This window comes from Crinia signifera, chromosome 6 (genome assembly GCF_055691185.1).
Source record: "Crinia signifera chromosome 6, ASM5569118v1, whole genome shotgun sequence".
Classification (NCBI taxonomy): Eukaryota; Metazoa; Chordata; class Amphibia; order Anura; family Myobatrachidae; genus Crinia; species Crinia signifera.
Genome location: NC_139222.1, coordinates 80,763,942 through 80,779,650, shown reverse-complemented (window position 1 = coordinate 80,779,650; position 15,709 = coordinate 80,763,942). Strand labels below are relative to the sequence as shown.

Genomic DNA, 15,709 nt, shown 5'->3' with positions numbered 1-15,709 from the left:
TGTTGGGCCTTTTAAGAAACCGAGCAGAACAGGAAAGAAATACATACTGACTGTGGTTGACTATGCGACTAGGTACCCAGAGGCGGTGGCGCTGGCATCCATAGATGCTGAGCATATTGCCCAGGCTCTCATGGATATCTTTAGTCGTGTGGGATTTCCCGAAGAAGTGGTCACCGACCAAGGTGCGCAATTTCAAGGGGACTTACTGCAGACCATATGGGCCAAATTTGGGGTCCATCCCTTTCGCACTACTGCCTATCACCCCCAAACAAACGGATTGTGTGAGCGATTTAATGCGACCCTTAAGCAGTTGCTACGGGCATATGCTGAATCAGAGGGGGGAGACTGGGAGAAATCCTTGCAACAGCTTCTATTCGCATACCGCGAAGTAAGGCAAGATTCTACCGGGTTCTCCCCTTTTGAGTTACTATACGCCAGAAGGGTCCGGGGTCCTCTCGACTTAGTCAGGGAAAGCTGGGAAGGATCATTCCGGTCTTAGAATATGTGGCCCAAATGAGGGAGAGACTGCAAAGGCTAATGCAGCTTGCGCATGACCATATGCTGGAGGCACAGGGAAGGCAGTGCCAGTATTACAACCAGCATGCACGTGAACGGGAGTTGGAAGTGGGTCAGAAAGTGATGGTACTGGTACCTGTACGAAAGCACAAGTTACAGGCGACCTGGGCAGGGCCATATACTGTAGTGGACCGACAGGGGCAGGTAGATTATATCATTGCCCTAGATCAAACCGGGAAGCGGGTGGGCACCTACCACATAAATAGATTAAAAAAATATGTCACCAGGGAAATAGGGGCTGTGGCAATCTGCTGCCCACCAATGGATGACCCAGAGACTGACCCCATCCCTGACATTCTGGCAGCAACCAAGAAGGATGTGGGGGTGGAGGCCGTGCCCATAGGCACACAGTTAACTGAAACCCAGACCCGACAAATGAGGGAGGTTTTGGAGCTAGTGGGGCCTCAGTTCACTAGCAGGCCGGGACGCACTCATGTAGCAGCCCATCATGTCGACACCAGAGCAACTCGGCCCATTAGGCAACCAGCATATCGGCTGAATCCCGAGGTGCTCAATATGATGAAAAAAGAGGTAGACGAAATGCTGGCACTTGGGGTCATTGTGCCATCAAATAGTCCCTGGGCCTCCAGCGTGGTCTTAGTGCCCAAGAAGGATGGGAGTACACGCTTCTGCGTGGACTATAGGAAGCTGAATGAGGTGACAGACGCATACCCCATGCCCCGGGTAGATGAGCTGTTAGACAGGTTGGGGATGGCTCGCTATGTGTCCACCCTGGACCTTAGCAAGGGGTACTGGCAGATACCCCTTACCAGAGAGGCACAGGAGAGGTCAGCGTTCAATACCCCATTTGGGCTTTTTGAATTTACTGACATGCCCTTCGGGATGAAGAATGCCCCTGCCACCTTCCAGCGTACAGTAGATCGCATACTGACAGGGTGTCAGGAGTTTGCCCAGGCCTACCTGGATGATATAGCAATTTTTAGTGAGACCTGGGAGGATCATCTGCAGCATGTAGCCCAGGTTTTAGCAGAGATTAGCCAGGCAGGGTTGACAATCAGACCGGATAAGTGTCAGATGGGGATGGCAGAGGTGCTGTACCTTGGCCACAGGGTTGGGGGAGGCCGTATTCGTCCAGAACCAGCAAAAATTGAGGCCATTCTGAAGTGGCCTCACCCCACTAACCAAAAACAGGTACGTGCCTTCCTGGGCACAGCGGGGTACTATCGTAAATTTGTTCCTCAGTACAGCACCACTGCCAAACCACTGACTGACCTAACGACCAAAAAGTACACCCGAAACATTGACTGGACCCCTGACTGCGAGCAGGCTTTCTCCCAGCTTAAGGACATCTTGTCCCGGTCCCCAGTGTTAGCCGCCCCTGACTTCCGCCGGCGGTTCATTGTGCAAACAGATGCTTCAGCTTGTGGAATAGGAGCTGTGCTAAGTCAAATAGGGGAGGATGGGTGTGAGCACCCAGTTGCCTTTATTTCCCGAAAACTAGTTGCCCGCGAGATAGCCTACGCCACCATTGAAAAGGAGTGCCTAGCCATCGTCTGGGCACTAAAGAAGTTGCAGCCCTATGTGTATGGGCGTGAGTTTTCAGTGGTAACAGATCATAACCCCCTTAGTTTTCTACAACGTACAGCTGGAGACAATGGACGGTTACTGAGGTGGAGCTTAGCCCTACAACTGTACAACTTCTCTATTTCTCACAAAAAGGGTAAAGATCATGGAAACGCGGATGGCCTATCCCGTCAGCAGGAACCAGACCCAGTGCCACCTAACACCAGGAGACCAGCCCTTGCCATTACCCAGGACACCAGGAACATGGACTAAAATGTGGGGGAGGAAATGTGAAGGAATGGCATTGGCGATAAAAGTGAATTGTGACATCCTCTACTCCACAGTAATTAATGTACATTTTAGCCCTATTGTTCTCTATGTATGTCTATATTCCCCATAGCTGCATGTATTTCCAGATCAGATCGCTCTTGCCCAAATATGGTCTGACAGGAAATACCCAGGAAAGAATTCACCGAAAGGTTATGTCCAATTACCATGCTTTTGTTCCTGCTATCACAGGAGGGTGGTAGCTGAGGGACAATCTTCACAGGGGGTGATCCAATTCCCCTGCTATCAACAGGAAATGTTCACAGGGGGTAATCAGGACATAATGCAATCAGACTGTGTTTTGTATCTTGTGTTGACACTGCATCTGCATATCTCTGGCCACTTCCAGACTTTCTGGAACCGACCCCAGCAGGGGGGGGGGGGCAGCAGCAGTAGCTGGGAGGGGGTGACACCTGACTCTTGAATCCACCAATCAAGATCCACTGCAAGCCCACTTTCGGTTTGTGCACCGTGGGAATTGAGAAGTTTTTAAAATGACTTGCAGACAAGCCAGGAGGGAGATTTGATGGACTGTCCTGGACTAAGAGGTTATGCTCTGTCTAGGTATCGTGTGGACTTACCTGCTATCACTGCTGTGTGGAATAAGTGATAGTTTCGTTATTTGGACTGTGATGCTACAAGGACTTTGCTACCCGGATGTTTTTATGCTACCATTTGAATCTTTTTCCTGTCTTCATCTACATGTGTGTGCTGTGCTAAAAATAAACCATATTTTGGTTTCATCTGCTCGGTGTTTGAGTGATTGAAGAATCCCGTATCCTCACAGATGTCAAGCAGTGAAGAGTGGAAAAATGGACCAGTGTAGTTTTCCATAGCAACATCAGCTTTGCAGTTGCATTTATCAAGTACATTCTTTGAAATGATAAGTAGATGTTGATTTATTCAGTGACATGAGGGGAGGTAAATGGCTTGGGAGGCACTGGATTGTATCAGAGCCAGATTTACACACAATAGTCTGATTCTGGTTGACTCGCTAAGCAGCGTAAATTAGCTGCTTAGTGAGCCACCTAATGCTGCCCGCCCGGCAAGCTAATGCCAGCCCCCTGCCGCCATGTGCACATTCCCAACACATTGCGAATGGATCTTTTGCATAAACATCCATTTGCAAAGGAGCGTACAGGGGCAACAAATAGTTGTGCCACACGTTTGCAAATATAAGTCAGCCTAGACTGGCTTATATTTGGGAGTGTCTGGGATACAGATGGAGCGGGTGCTGACATCCTGAGACATCACCCACCTGCGCGCAGAAAGCAGGTGCCAGTTTGTGTTCACATGGGGAAGCCCAGAGTTATCCTGGGTGCACCCACCATTTTTGTAGGTACACCCAGGAAACAAGGGGCGGTACTTGTGTATTTTGACGGCGCCCACGAAATCGGCCGAAAATCGGCCGCAAATCGCATGGAAAAATCGGATGCGATTTTGCGGCCGATTTTGCGGCCGATTTTCGGCCGATTTTCGACCGATTTTTCAATTTTTCCGGCCAATTTGCATGCTGTACCATTATTGCACACCTTGCACACCCCCGAATACCATCGTAGTGCATCGCATGCAATATAGTGGCATGTGATGCATGCCATGCGATGCATGTGAAGCGATTCGATTTCTAATTGTACAATCACCCTGATGGGTGCTTACAATGTTAAATGCACCGCCATTGTTAACGCCACCCCCGCTTTCAACGCCAACCCGAAGCGTGGCGAGCGTAGCGAGCCCGCGAGGGGCGGCGGTACGCGTCCTCCGACCTTTTCATACCCCCACTATCCACGTCGGCGTGGAGTTGATTTTAGATAGTGTGGCGAGCGCAGCGAGCCACCGAGCCCGAAGCGTGGCGAGCGCAGCGAGCCCCGCGAGGGGACGCGGAATACATGTAAAGTAATCCGCGTCCGCTCGCCACGCTTCGGGCTCGGTGGCTCGCTGCGCTCGCCACACTATTCTATTCTCAACTCCACGCCGACGTGGATAGTGGGGGTATGAAAAGGTCGGAGGACGCGTACCGCCGCCCCTCGCGGGCTCGCTGCGCTCGCCACGCTTCGGGTTGGCGTTGATAGTGGAGGTGGCGTTAACAATGGGGGTGCATTTAACATTGCGAATCACATCGCATCGCATGCCACTTGCTGGCATGCGTTGCTATGCGATATTTAATTGTACAATCAGGGGCATTTTCCCGAAAATCACATCGCATACCATCGCATAGTACCTGGGGGTGTGCAAGGATGGAATAACATGCAAATCATCAGGAAATGGCCGAAAATCGGCAAAAAATCGGCCGAAAATCGGGCGCAAATCGGATGCAAATCGGACGCAAAATCGCATCGCAGATCAAATCGGCCAAAAATCGGCCGCAAATCGGCCGATAAATCGGATGCGATATCGGATGCGATTTGGATGAAATCGGGCGCCGTTATAATACACAAGTACCCAAGGGGCATCCCCATGCCAATGCCCCCCCCCCCCCTGCACAAATGCCTCAGTGACTGTGCAAGTCATCAAAGTCATCCACACAACACCCCTGCACATGTGAATATGCGCCGAGCATAAACATTATTATTATAATTTTATTTATAAGGCGCCACAAGTGTTTCGCAGCGCCGTACAAAGGAACAATACAGGGAGACAAAACTTGGCATAACATTGAATAAATAACAAAAGTAGAGTACAAATAAAGAGCGCCACAGTTCAATACACATTACAGCTTAACTATAAGTAGTGAGGACTCAATCAACATACAACTAGAGGCTTGATGCCAATGATGGAGATGGGTATGCAGACGAAGATGGTCACTAATTGTTTGAGTATAGGAGTGTTTTGAGTATAAACATTGGACCCCAGTGCGAATACGTCAGGAAATGATCAGATCAGAAACACCCCCAATTTGTGAACATGTGAGTTCATGTGGGCCGATCATACCATGGTGTAGCAGTGAATACTGCTAGTAATTTGGTGAGTTTTGTCAGAGATGTGAGCAAAAGGTAGGCAGGTGTGGCAGGCAATAATAATAATAATAATCCTGAGCATATGCATGTTTAATTTGCTAAAGTAAATTATTGTTCATGTGGCACACACATTTTTGCACTATAAAACAATGATGTATTACGGCATGTGGCTTTATGTGCAATGGGCATTACGGTGTGTGGTATAATGATAGGCTGTGCAACCCTTTTTCACTGCACAAGAGCCCCCCCTACTACAAATCCAGGGGAGGAGGGATGTTGGCGCAAAACATGTCCTTGCTCCGGGTACGGTGGCACCTAGCTACACCACTGCATATTGTTACCCCTAAACCTTATCCTTATGTCTATCTCATGCATGTTTAAATTGTTCTACTGTCTTAGCCTCTGATGTCTATTCTGCCTCCTCAGAAGAAAATGTAAGTGAAATATGTATTTGAATTGACATAGGCAGGGAAGCTTACAGATTGTTTGCATGCAGACACATTACAACAAAAAAAAACAGTTTAAATCAATGAAATGCACTTGATAATATACATAGTTGAAGGGAAGTACTGTATTCCATTATACTTCAATAGCAATAGTGCTTCCTATAAAGCAATTCCAATCATTCAAAAATGAAAGAGATATGTGTCACTGTAACATTACAAAGTGTTCTTGTGTAATGAGTTTACTTGTCATCAGATTTGACTTTACTATTACAGAACCAATAATGAAGCATTTACCTGGTGATCAGCTTCACAGCCAAATGGAGAGTTCATGCAGCTGTTCAAGTCTTTTGTCTTACTGATGAAATCATTGGTTGCATTGTTGTAAGCTACTTCACAGCTCCCTGAAACATCATCCTGAAACACATGTACACACCTAACATTAACAAGCAACAAATGTAGGAAACCAGATGATAGGCTTAAGCCCCGTACACACGGGGGAGATATATTGCTCAGCCATATATGGCTGAGCAATATATTGCTCAGTTTCTCCTTTTCATCAGTGACCAGAGCCCGGCAGTGGTAATCAGCTGGTCACAGGAGCATGTTCCTGCGACCAGCGATCACTACAGGGGTAAAAACGGATATGTCGCCGGTGCACACTCCCATTGCAGGCAATATGGTCGCTTAGCGACCATATTTCCCACGATATTACACAAAATTGCCCCCGTGTGTACGCACCTTTACAGACAATAGCCAACAACAAATATGCACAAGGTCAAAATTGACAGAAGGTTGACACATGCAAAATGCTGACATGACAAAGGTCGACACGTGAAAAGGTCAATATAAGCACAGTGGTAGCAGAGTAAGGCACCGTACCCAAAGAATAATGAGTGAAACGAGTCATGTGATGGTATGGGTAAAAAACTCATGTCAAAATTCATTTTAGACCACCTACCTCTATATGGGTCCCATTAAGAGGTTGAAACTGAAACAGACTGACAAGCCCCCTTTTTAAATCCAGGACTCGGCTTTCGTTTTCACCTCTGCAGTACAAGCTCAACACCTGAAAGAGAAACCATGCCTGTTCAGAGACGAATAATAAAGCACTCATTGTACATTTAAAAAATATACATTCCATGAAATATTGGAGGACAAGCATAGGAGAGGGTGCGTGGTATGGTTACTTGCATCATTGCCCCATCCCTGATGCACAGTGCTACAAATCAGAACATCCGGCTGCTGACGGAAGAGCGCCCACTTCATTAGGGCAGTGAGGTAACCCTAAAGGCTTGCCTAGTCCTGTGGAATCCCTAGAGAACTCTCATAAAACGCACTCCCAGACAGAGGTGGCTCAAGAGGTGGAGATGCAGCGCTGACAAATACTCAAATAAAGGCGACACACCAACTGGTAGTAAGCCGCAGAACCATTGATGGATTACCGCACCAATGATCAATCCAGTTTTAGAGTTCATTGAGCTACTGGCCAATAAGAGCCTGCGGTGGGGCTTTGCAGGTGGATAGAGCCTGGCTTTTTGTCCCGACACCTTCCAGACAGGATATATAGTAATCTACCCTGTTAAGTGGTAGTAGAACAATTATCCAATACAAGGGGATATGGTCACTAGGTTGACATGCATGAAGGTCGACATGATTGAAGTTCGACATGCTTGAAGATTGACATGACTGAAGGTCGACAGGGACATTAGGTCGGCATGGGGTTTTTCACTTTTTATTGAGCCGACAGGCAGTATTTCATAACTACAGTACCATCCACTAGGGCATGGTGGGAGAACAAAAGTGTGCTCAGCTATGCTCAGCACCGCACCCAAAGCATGGCAAGCACACCGAGCCATGCGAGGGGACGCGGTGCACTTTTTGGGTGAAAAAAGTGAAAACCCCCATGTCGACCTTTTCACTGTTGACCTTCCCCATGCTGACCTAATGCTTGTGTCGACCTAATGACCCTGTTGACCTAACCCATGTCGACCTTCAGTCATGTGACTGGACCACTTTGCTCCTTTATTGCTACAACTATCATCTGCTGCTCCCTCAAACATGTGTAATCTAATTCCATTACTTTTATATTGAATTTACCATTAGTATTGCTTTAATACTGCCATTTACTGTATTTTGCTCTCTTATATTTTCTTCCTGTTACCCCACTGTATGTTATACTTCTACTAGATTTGCCCATTCTCATGTCCTGACCATCCCTGCCATGCTCACTTCTTGCCTTCAGGTCTCCTTACCTGCACCTCATGTCACCTGTCTGTCTCCCCCTCCTCCTAGACCAGTGATGGCTAACCTCGACACTCCAGCTGTTGTTGATTTACTCATCCCAGCATCAGTTTCAGCATGGCCAAATAGTAAAACTGTAGCAGGGTATGCTGGGATGTGTAGTTCAACAACAGCTGGAGGGTCAAGGTTAGCCATCACTGTTCTAGACTGTAAGCTCCTTAGAGCATTTCCCTCCTGTTCTCACAGCACTCTTTTTGCATTTCAATTACAGCTCTCTTAAAGACCCCACACACAGCGCAATATGCAGGCATTTTCGGAGCTATTTTAACAAATCACTCAAAAAATACCTGATAACGCATGTAAATCGCTGTGTGTATAGCCCACACAGCGATTTACATGCTCGCACCCGCCGTTATGAATCTGTCCAAGATTCAGAACATACCCGCTGGACATTTCAGAGCACAATGTGGTGCTGTGATGCTCTGTAATACGTTTCAGTTCAGATCTGCCTGGATCTGCTTTATGTTAAGGGGCCCATACACGGTCCGTTAAACGGATCCGTTTGGGTCTTAATTAGCACGCTTCGCATCGGATCGCATGCCTAGTGCATGCGGTGTGCATGCAATGCGATCCGATGCGAAGTTTAGCTAGTACAAAAAGTATGTGCAGCACATACTTTTTGTACCGTACTATGTGATGCGCGGGAGCGCGCATCGCATAGTACAAAACGGACGGTCCGGGAATGGACCGTCTATGGGCACCTTTAGGCCTATGCTGACTAGTCCCTGTAGTTACTATACCATATAACATTATTTTTGTGATGAAATGCAGTGTTTTACGTCACTTTTCTGTGACAGTTGTGACAGATTTAAAAACCTCCCATGCTGAATCTCTGACACAAATCTCTCTTTATGTGGCTTATTATCTGAGGGTATGAAATCTCTTGTGATGAATATCCCGTTATGAATCTCTGGCTCAAATGTCTGCGTATGTTGGGCCCTTTACTCACCTACAATCTATACCTGCATCTATTCTCATTCACTTCCCTATATCTCAGCTGTATTGTGTACTAAGAATTGTGCTTTATTTGTGTTATGTCGAAGTTCTGTGTACCCTGTACTGTGCTAATGTGTTCTATATGTATGGCACTGCGTACCACTTGTGGCACCTTATAAATATAAATATAATAATAATGACCTTTTGCCATGTCGACATTCAGTCATGTCGACCAAATGTCTGTCTATCCTATGATCCATACCCAATACAATACACTTTGTTTAAAATATTAAATCATTTGTGTATCATTTTTAAGTTATATCAGTGTCCAGGTTGTAACATTGTGGCAGCATCATACACAATTCCACACTAACCTGTTCCCCACATCCGGTATAAAGAAAATGTTTCTAGCTGCAGGTTTGTTCCTGTGTAATATTTTCTCTTACATGTGTCAATTGCAACTTCCTATAAGTGCATGGTGCAGACTGCAGATGTGCTAAACATAAGACTCACTGTACACGTATCACATTGCCTTTCTTGTGCAGTGTTTAACTGCCATCTAGTGGTCACCTCTATGCATCTCCCAGAATATTTTGTATCGCTACAGTATTACTGTACCTTAGAATTGCATTCAGGAATTATTATTCATCCTGAATACAGTATCTCAGTTTTGCCCTGGAGATTACAAAGGATAGTTGTTGCAATGCATTTCCCAAGCTTTTAACTTAATACTTCAGTGTTTGTTCTAGTGAGTTTGTATACGCAGCTTCTGGTGCTGTGTCTTCTGCGCATGCAGCGTAGGATTGCTGTGACCATGGCAAGTATCTACTGTTCGCATACTTGAGCCATCCATGCGACGGCAGCCAGTGATGGCTAGCTGTTGCTGGATGCTTGCAAGGTGAGGCAGTATTGCAGCATTTTCTGGGAGTGTCCCAGCAATGTCCTCGCTGATGTCCTCCTTCTACCCATGACCATCACAGCACTGAGTAAGTCCTGGCTTACCCAGTGCTGCATCCAGTGGACAAAACACTCCAATGGTTAGTGTTTGTGAATGGTTTTCCCCTCCTGTGCATGGCTGCGATCGCATTTGCAGCCGTGCACATAGGTGAGCGGAGTGCGGTCGGCGTTTCCCTGATTGCTGGGCTCAGAAAATACGCAGTGATCAGGTATGACTTGGACCCTAAGCCCTGCGGCTCACCTGGGCTTGCAGATCAGGGTGGAGCACTATTTGCTGCCACCATAATCTGCTACGGTCATGCCTCCTAGGATGGTCTACTAGCTTTGTACCTGCCCCACCACCTGTCGGTGATACAATTCTCATGTATAGGACTTTAGCCCACAGAACAGTATAGGACTGCACTAAGTCTTACTAAAGGTACTGCAAACACATGTACATATCATTATTTCATTATTTAGGGTTTATTCTAGCACCCTGCATCTATCAAATCCTGTGCAGTTCTTTTATCCTGCTTGGTGTGTCACTCTCACCTGTGGTGCTTCTATCACAGGCCTGGTCTGCATATCAGTGCTGAAATACAGACCACACTGTGCTAGAAGCACCGCAGAAGAGTCTGACACCCCAGGCAGCGAAGAGGAACTGCACGGGTTTTGGAAGATGCAGGGTGCTGGAACATACACTATTATGAATTTCTTGGTTTCAAGTTATGAACTTGTGTGTACATGTAGTCCTATGGGCACTCTACTATACCTTGCCAGTGTTCCAGTGAAAGAGAACCGGGAATTCCAAGTTGCCCTTCTCAGCATCTGTCAGATGTTGGGTGTCTAAATCCTCTTCAGTGCCGGGAATATAACTTGCTTTATTGCGAAAATGAATATCTTTTATCTAGAAATAGCAAAAAATACACACAAATAGGTGGTTTTTAGCCTAATTAATAGTTAAGCAGAACATGATTTCATGGCGTTTGCCAGTATAAATATATATACTGTACAATCAGGAAAGTCTAGAAAGGCTACATTGAATTTAGAAATATTATCTGTCATCTAAGCAAGGAAATGCTGACATTTACATCATTACAAAGGAGAGTGAACTAAACTGTAGACGTGTGTCCGCCCCATGGAGGAGGCCCATCTGACAATGCCCTACTGTTGTACTGTTTTCATTTGTATGTATTTGAATAAGACGGTCCCTGGTTCGACAATGTCTAGGTCGACAGTCACAAGCTTACGGTTGAGATGAGTTTTTAACTTTTTCATAATTTACTATCCAAGTGGGCATTGAGTGAGAATGCAATAGTGTGCTGAGCGCAGCGAGGCACAGTGCCCGAAACATGGCAAGTGCAGTGAGCCATGCGAGGGGATGCGGTACATTTATACAATGTCCATGTTGAAGACACCAAAAAAAGTGAACTCATGTCGACCTTATTCATGTTGACTATGTCGACCATAATCTTATGTTGACCTAGGGTATGTCAACCATTCTTAGGCATCAACCTACTGTAGTCTAGTGGTTCCAAAACGGTGTGCTGTGGCTCCCTGGGGTGCCTTGAGACACTTGGACCAGGATCAATACAAATTATTTATGGTTAATTATTTTTGGGCAAAACCAGTTCTGGTTGCTGCCAATCATAAAATGTGTACAAACAGAAGCAAATCCTGCACTTTACCACATAACTGGACCTAAGAATCACCTATAAACACAATCTAATTAATGTTATATTTATTCTGCAATTTTGTGGAGGGCCACAGTTTGGACATGCCTGCTCTAGGGTTCCGGGACTCAAAAAAGATTGTGAACCACTGACCAATAGTGGTCAACCTATTGACTGCCCCCATTCAATGCTCCAGCTCTGAGCGAAACCCAACAGCAGTGGATCCCCAGGGAGGAGCCTCAAAGGAGGAGGTAAGCCTCGACTATAGGGAGCTACGGCATGGACCTCAGCCCAGAGAGGGCCCAACTCTGGCACCCAGCCTCACTGACTCGGATTCCGCTCCAGCTTTAGGGATCAAGAATATAAATAATACACACTGGGGGAAATTTACTAAGATATGTATTATACTTCACATGTGATGTTGCTATGGGCAACCAATCAGATCCTGACTACCATAGCAACATCATATGTGAAGTAGAATACACATCTTAGTAAATTTCCCCCAATATTATTTCACAACTCTTAGTTAAGGCACTGCAGAACCTTTGTGACACACTATAAAATACTATGGGGCAGATTTATTAAGCTTGGAGAAAAGATAAACTGGAGATAAAGCTGAAAAAAGGTAAAAGAAGATAACGCACCAGCCAAACAGCTGTGTTTGAAAAAGACAGTTGGGAGTTGATTGGCTGGTGCTTTATCTCCTTTTACCTTTTCTCCACTTTGGGGCAGATGTATCATAGCTGCGCGATAAGCGCAGCTATGATACTTCCTGCTTCGCCTCAATAGCGAGGCGAAGCAGGAAGGGACATCGACAAGATGTATTAACATCTTGTCTGCCGAAGCGGGGGAGCGTTAACTCCCCCTTTCGGCGATGTCCCTTTCTGGAGATAGCGCATCAGTTAATACTAATGCGCTATCTCCTGTCCCCCGGCCGGCCGCACTGGGCATGCGCGGGATCTCGCTGTTCACGCGAGATCCCCAGCGCAGCCCACAGCTGACAGCAGGGACAGCGCTGTCCCTGCTGTTTAGATAGGGCTTCGCCAGCCTGATGCTGGCGAAGCCAAAGCAGGCTTCGTGCGGAACGGTCAGCGATGCTGACCGTTCATACATTCGGCCTGCTATCATTTTGATAGCAGCGCCGATATGGACAGGGGAGCATAGCGCCCCTGTCCATTATCGCATCCCGGCCACATCATACATGGGGGAGAAGCGGTATCAGTGCACATAACGTGCGCTGATACCCCTTCTCCCCCATAACGACACATCATACATCTGCCCCTTTATCTCCAGTTTATCTCTTCTCCCAAGCTTAATAAATCTGCCCCATTATGTTACAACAACAAAGACAAATATTTGCCATTTTTCTAACTTTATTTTTACTTCATTCTGCACAGAAAAAAAAAAAAAAGATTCTAAGGTACTTGTTTCCTAGCAGGGCGCCACCGATTTTAATTGTATGAAATCGGGTCGCAAAAATCGGGTCGATCGCATCGTATGAGACCCGATTTTTGCATTGGCCCCAATTTTAGATGCTCCCCAGACCCCATTTTTCATTGTATACCCACTCTGATGGGTAATTTCTATGTAAAAAAAGTCCCCCCATTGTTAACGCCACGCCACGATCAACGTGTGACGAGCGCAGCGAGTCACCGACCCCGAAGCGTGGTGAGCGCAGCGAGCCCCGCGAGGGGATGCGCATTACTTCAGACGTATTACGCGTCCGCTCGCCTCGCTGCGCTCGCCACACCATATAAAATAAACTCCACACCAACGTGGATAGTGTGGTATGAAAAGGTCAGAGGACGCGTACCGCTGCGCTCGCCACGCTTCGGGTTGACATTGATCGTGGCATTGCGTTTACAATGGGGGGGGGGGGGGCATTTAACATTGGGTCCAATGTAAAATCGGGTCGGTTGCGTCGCATCGCATGCCATTATATTGGCATGCGATGCGACCAATTTTTAAAGTGTATTAAAAACGTCTTTAAAGCCCGAAAATCGGGTCGGTCGGGTCCCATCGCATACCTTAAGTTAAGGTATGCGATGGGACCCGACAGGCGCCGTGCTAGGAAACAAGTACCGATTGTAATGTGTAATAGCCATTTATACAATACACAGAAAAAGCACATACCTGTAAAGATACAAGCTGCTCCTCTGGCTGGCTCTTGTTCCTCCACAGGAGGTATGCATCTACTGTAGCATGAAGCTCTAGCCTGGTTCTTGGCATTGATGGTTGGGAAACATGTGCAACCATTAAATTTACTGTGTAGTCATACTGGTAAGTGGTTTCTGGTTGGAAGAGTGGAATTCCTGAGTATCCTGTAACCAAAGTATGATACAAAGGTAAACATAATCTACAGTAGCATTATTCATTCAAACTTTAAATTTGTTAAATTTTGAACAATATTTAAAGCGCCCTGACCTCAGATACCTGTTAGGGGTACTAGCATCCTAATGATTTATGTATTTTTAATTCAAATGGAATATAACTATCTTGACTTATCTAGATTGTTCTAATCATTGTGCGAATGCGTAACGAGGTTTGTGGGGTATGGTTTCGGGGACGGCTATGACTACAGTACATTGGTCATCAGCCTCCTACATGTACAAATATACATATAAACGGAGAACTACCGGGATATTATAGTGTTGCCCAATATCCCAGAAGCGATAGGAGAGTGGGCAATTATGCACTAAGGTTGTGCCACAAGGCCTTTAAGGGGGCATGTTCCTGCTTTCAGCTGTGTTCACAAATGCATAAGACATGATGCCAGCTTAGCTGCTCTTGCCTCCAGTCTGTGTGACTCAGGGAGTCTATGTTCCCCGTTTCTGTGTTGGTACTGCATATGTGTATGCAGTTGCTGAGGGTATGGATCATTAGGTCACCACAATGTTGGTCGGCCGTCATTAGGTCGACACCATTAAATCAACATGAGTCTAGGTCGACATGGGTTATGTCGGCAGGGTCATTAGATCGACATGTATTTTGTTGACAGTCAAAAGGTCAACATAGGTTTTTTTTTTTTCGAATGTCGACACAGACACTGAAACGTAGCACCGCGTCCCCTTGCATGGCTCGCTGGACTTGCCATGCTTCGGGCACACTATTTTATTCTCCCACCACACCCATGTCGGCTCCAAAAAAAATGTGAAAAACCTCATGTTGACCTTTTGACTGTTGACCTAACCCATGTCGACCTAATGACCCTGTAGACCTAGACTCATGTTGACCTAAATGCATGTCGATCTAATGGTGTGGACCTAATGACTGTAGACTAACATGCTGATGACCCAATGACCGTCCTCCATTGCTGAAGACCTTGCAATGGCTCTTGTAGGTGTCTCTATTTTATTTTAGACAGCTCAATCAGGTTACCATTATGGATACTGTCTACTTCCCCAGTGAATTGTATGAGGACAGAATTTGATTACAACATAGCAGCACTTTGCAGACGGCATTGGGGCTAGGATAACGCCAACTGCACCATTACACACTTTGCACTTGGACTCTGGTCATCATTTAAACAATAACCCAGCATAGAACTGAAAAAAAAAAAAATAGACAATTAAACTTTATAATCTTCATTTAGGACCTGGATACATAGGTGCTTTTATTACCCACATGTTTAGGTTTTCTTTTTGGAGTTTTGATTATTTTTCTTAAAATTTAATGAAAATCAGAAGAATATGAACGTGTACTGCACTAGACTAAAATGCTTTTAGCAAGATTTGTTGGTGTTTTTTCTGGAGCATATTTATTACAATGTGCATTGTAATGTAGATCTGATAATTATACTTCATGAAAATTCACAAAGTGAAAATTCATATTTTCACTCAAATTTACCGAGAGCATGTACAAGAGAAGAGCTGGAAGTAGTGTGATAGCATAATGCTAACATACTTATTCTGGGTTTGAGTCCAACAGCTAATGCACAGGGGCATATCAACAGCACTGTAGGCCCTGGGCAAAGTAATGCATCCGGACCTATTAACTGGAACCAATTAAAAAAAAAAAACTCATAACATGCCCTGCC

The 15,709-nt window shown here is 45.9% G+C and overlaps 1 protein-coding gene across 1 annotated transcript in view; it reads right to left on the bottom strand.

Moving 5' to 3' along the window:
- Positions 1-15,709, bottom strand: part of LOC146007743 (microsomal triglyceride transfer protein-like) — a 119,290-nt gene that overhangs the window by 84,627 nt on the left and 18,954 nt on the right. Inside the window, exons 2-5 of the mRNA XM_083146326.1 lie at positions 13,807-13,994; positions 10,773-10,907; positions 6,786-6,893; positions 6,122-6,241 (exon numbers count right to left, since the gene is read on the bottom strand). Of these exons, the coding sequence (XP_083002452.1) occupies positions 6,122-6,241; positions 6,786-6,893; positions 10,773-10,907; positions 13,807-13,994 (551 nt within the window). The remainder of the gene's footprint in view (positions 1-6,121; positions 6,242-6,785; positions 6,894-10,772; positions 10,908-13,806; positions 13,995-15,709) is intronic.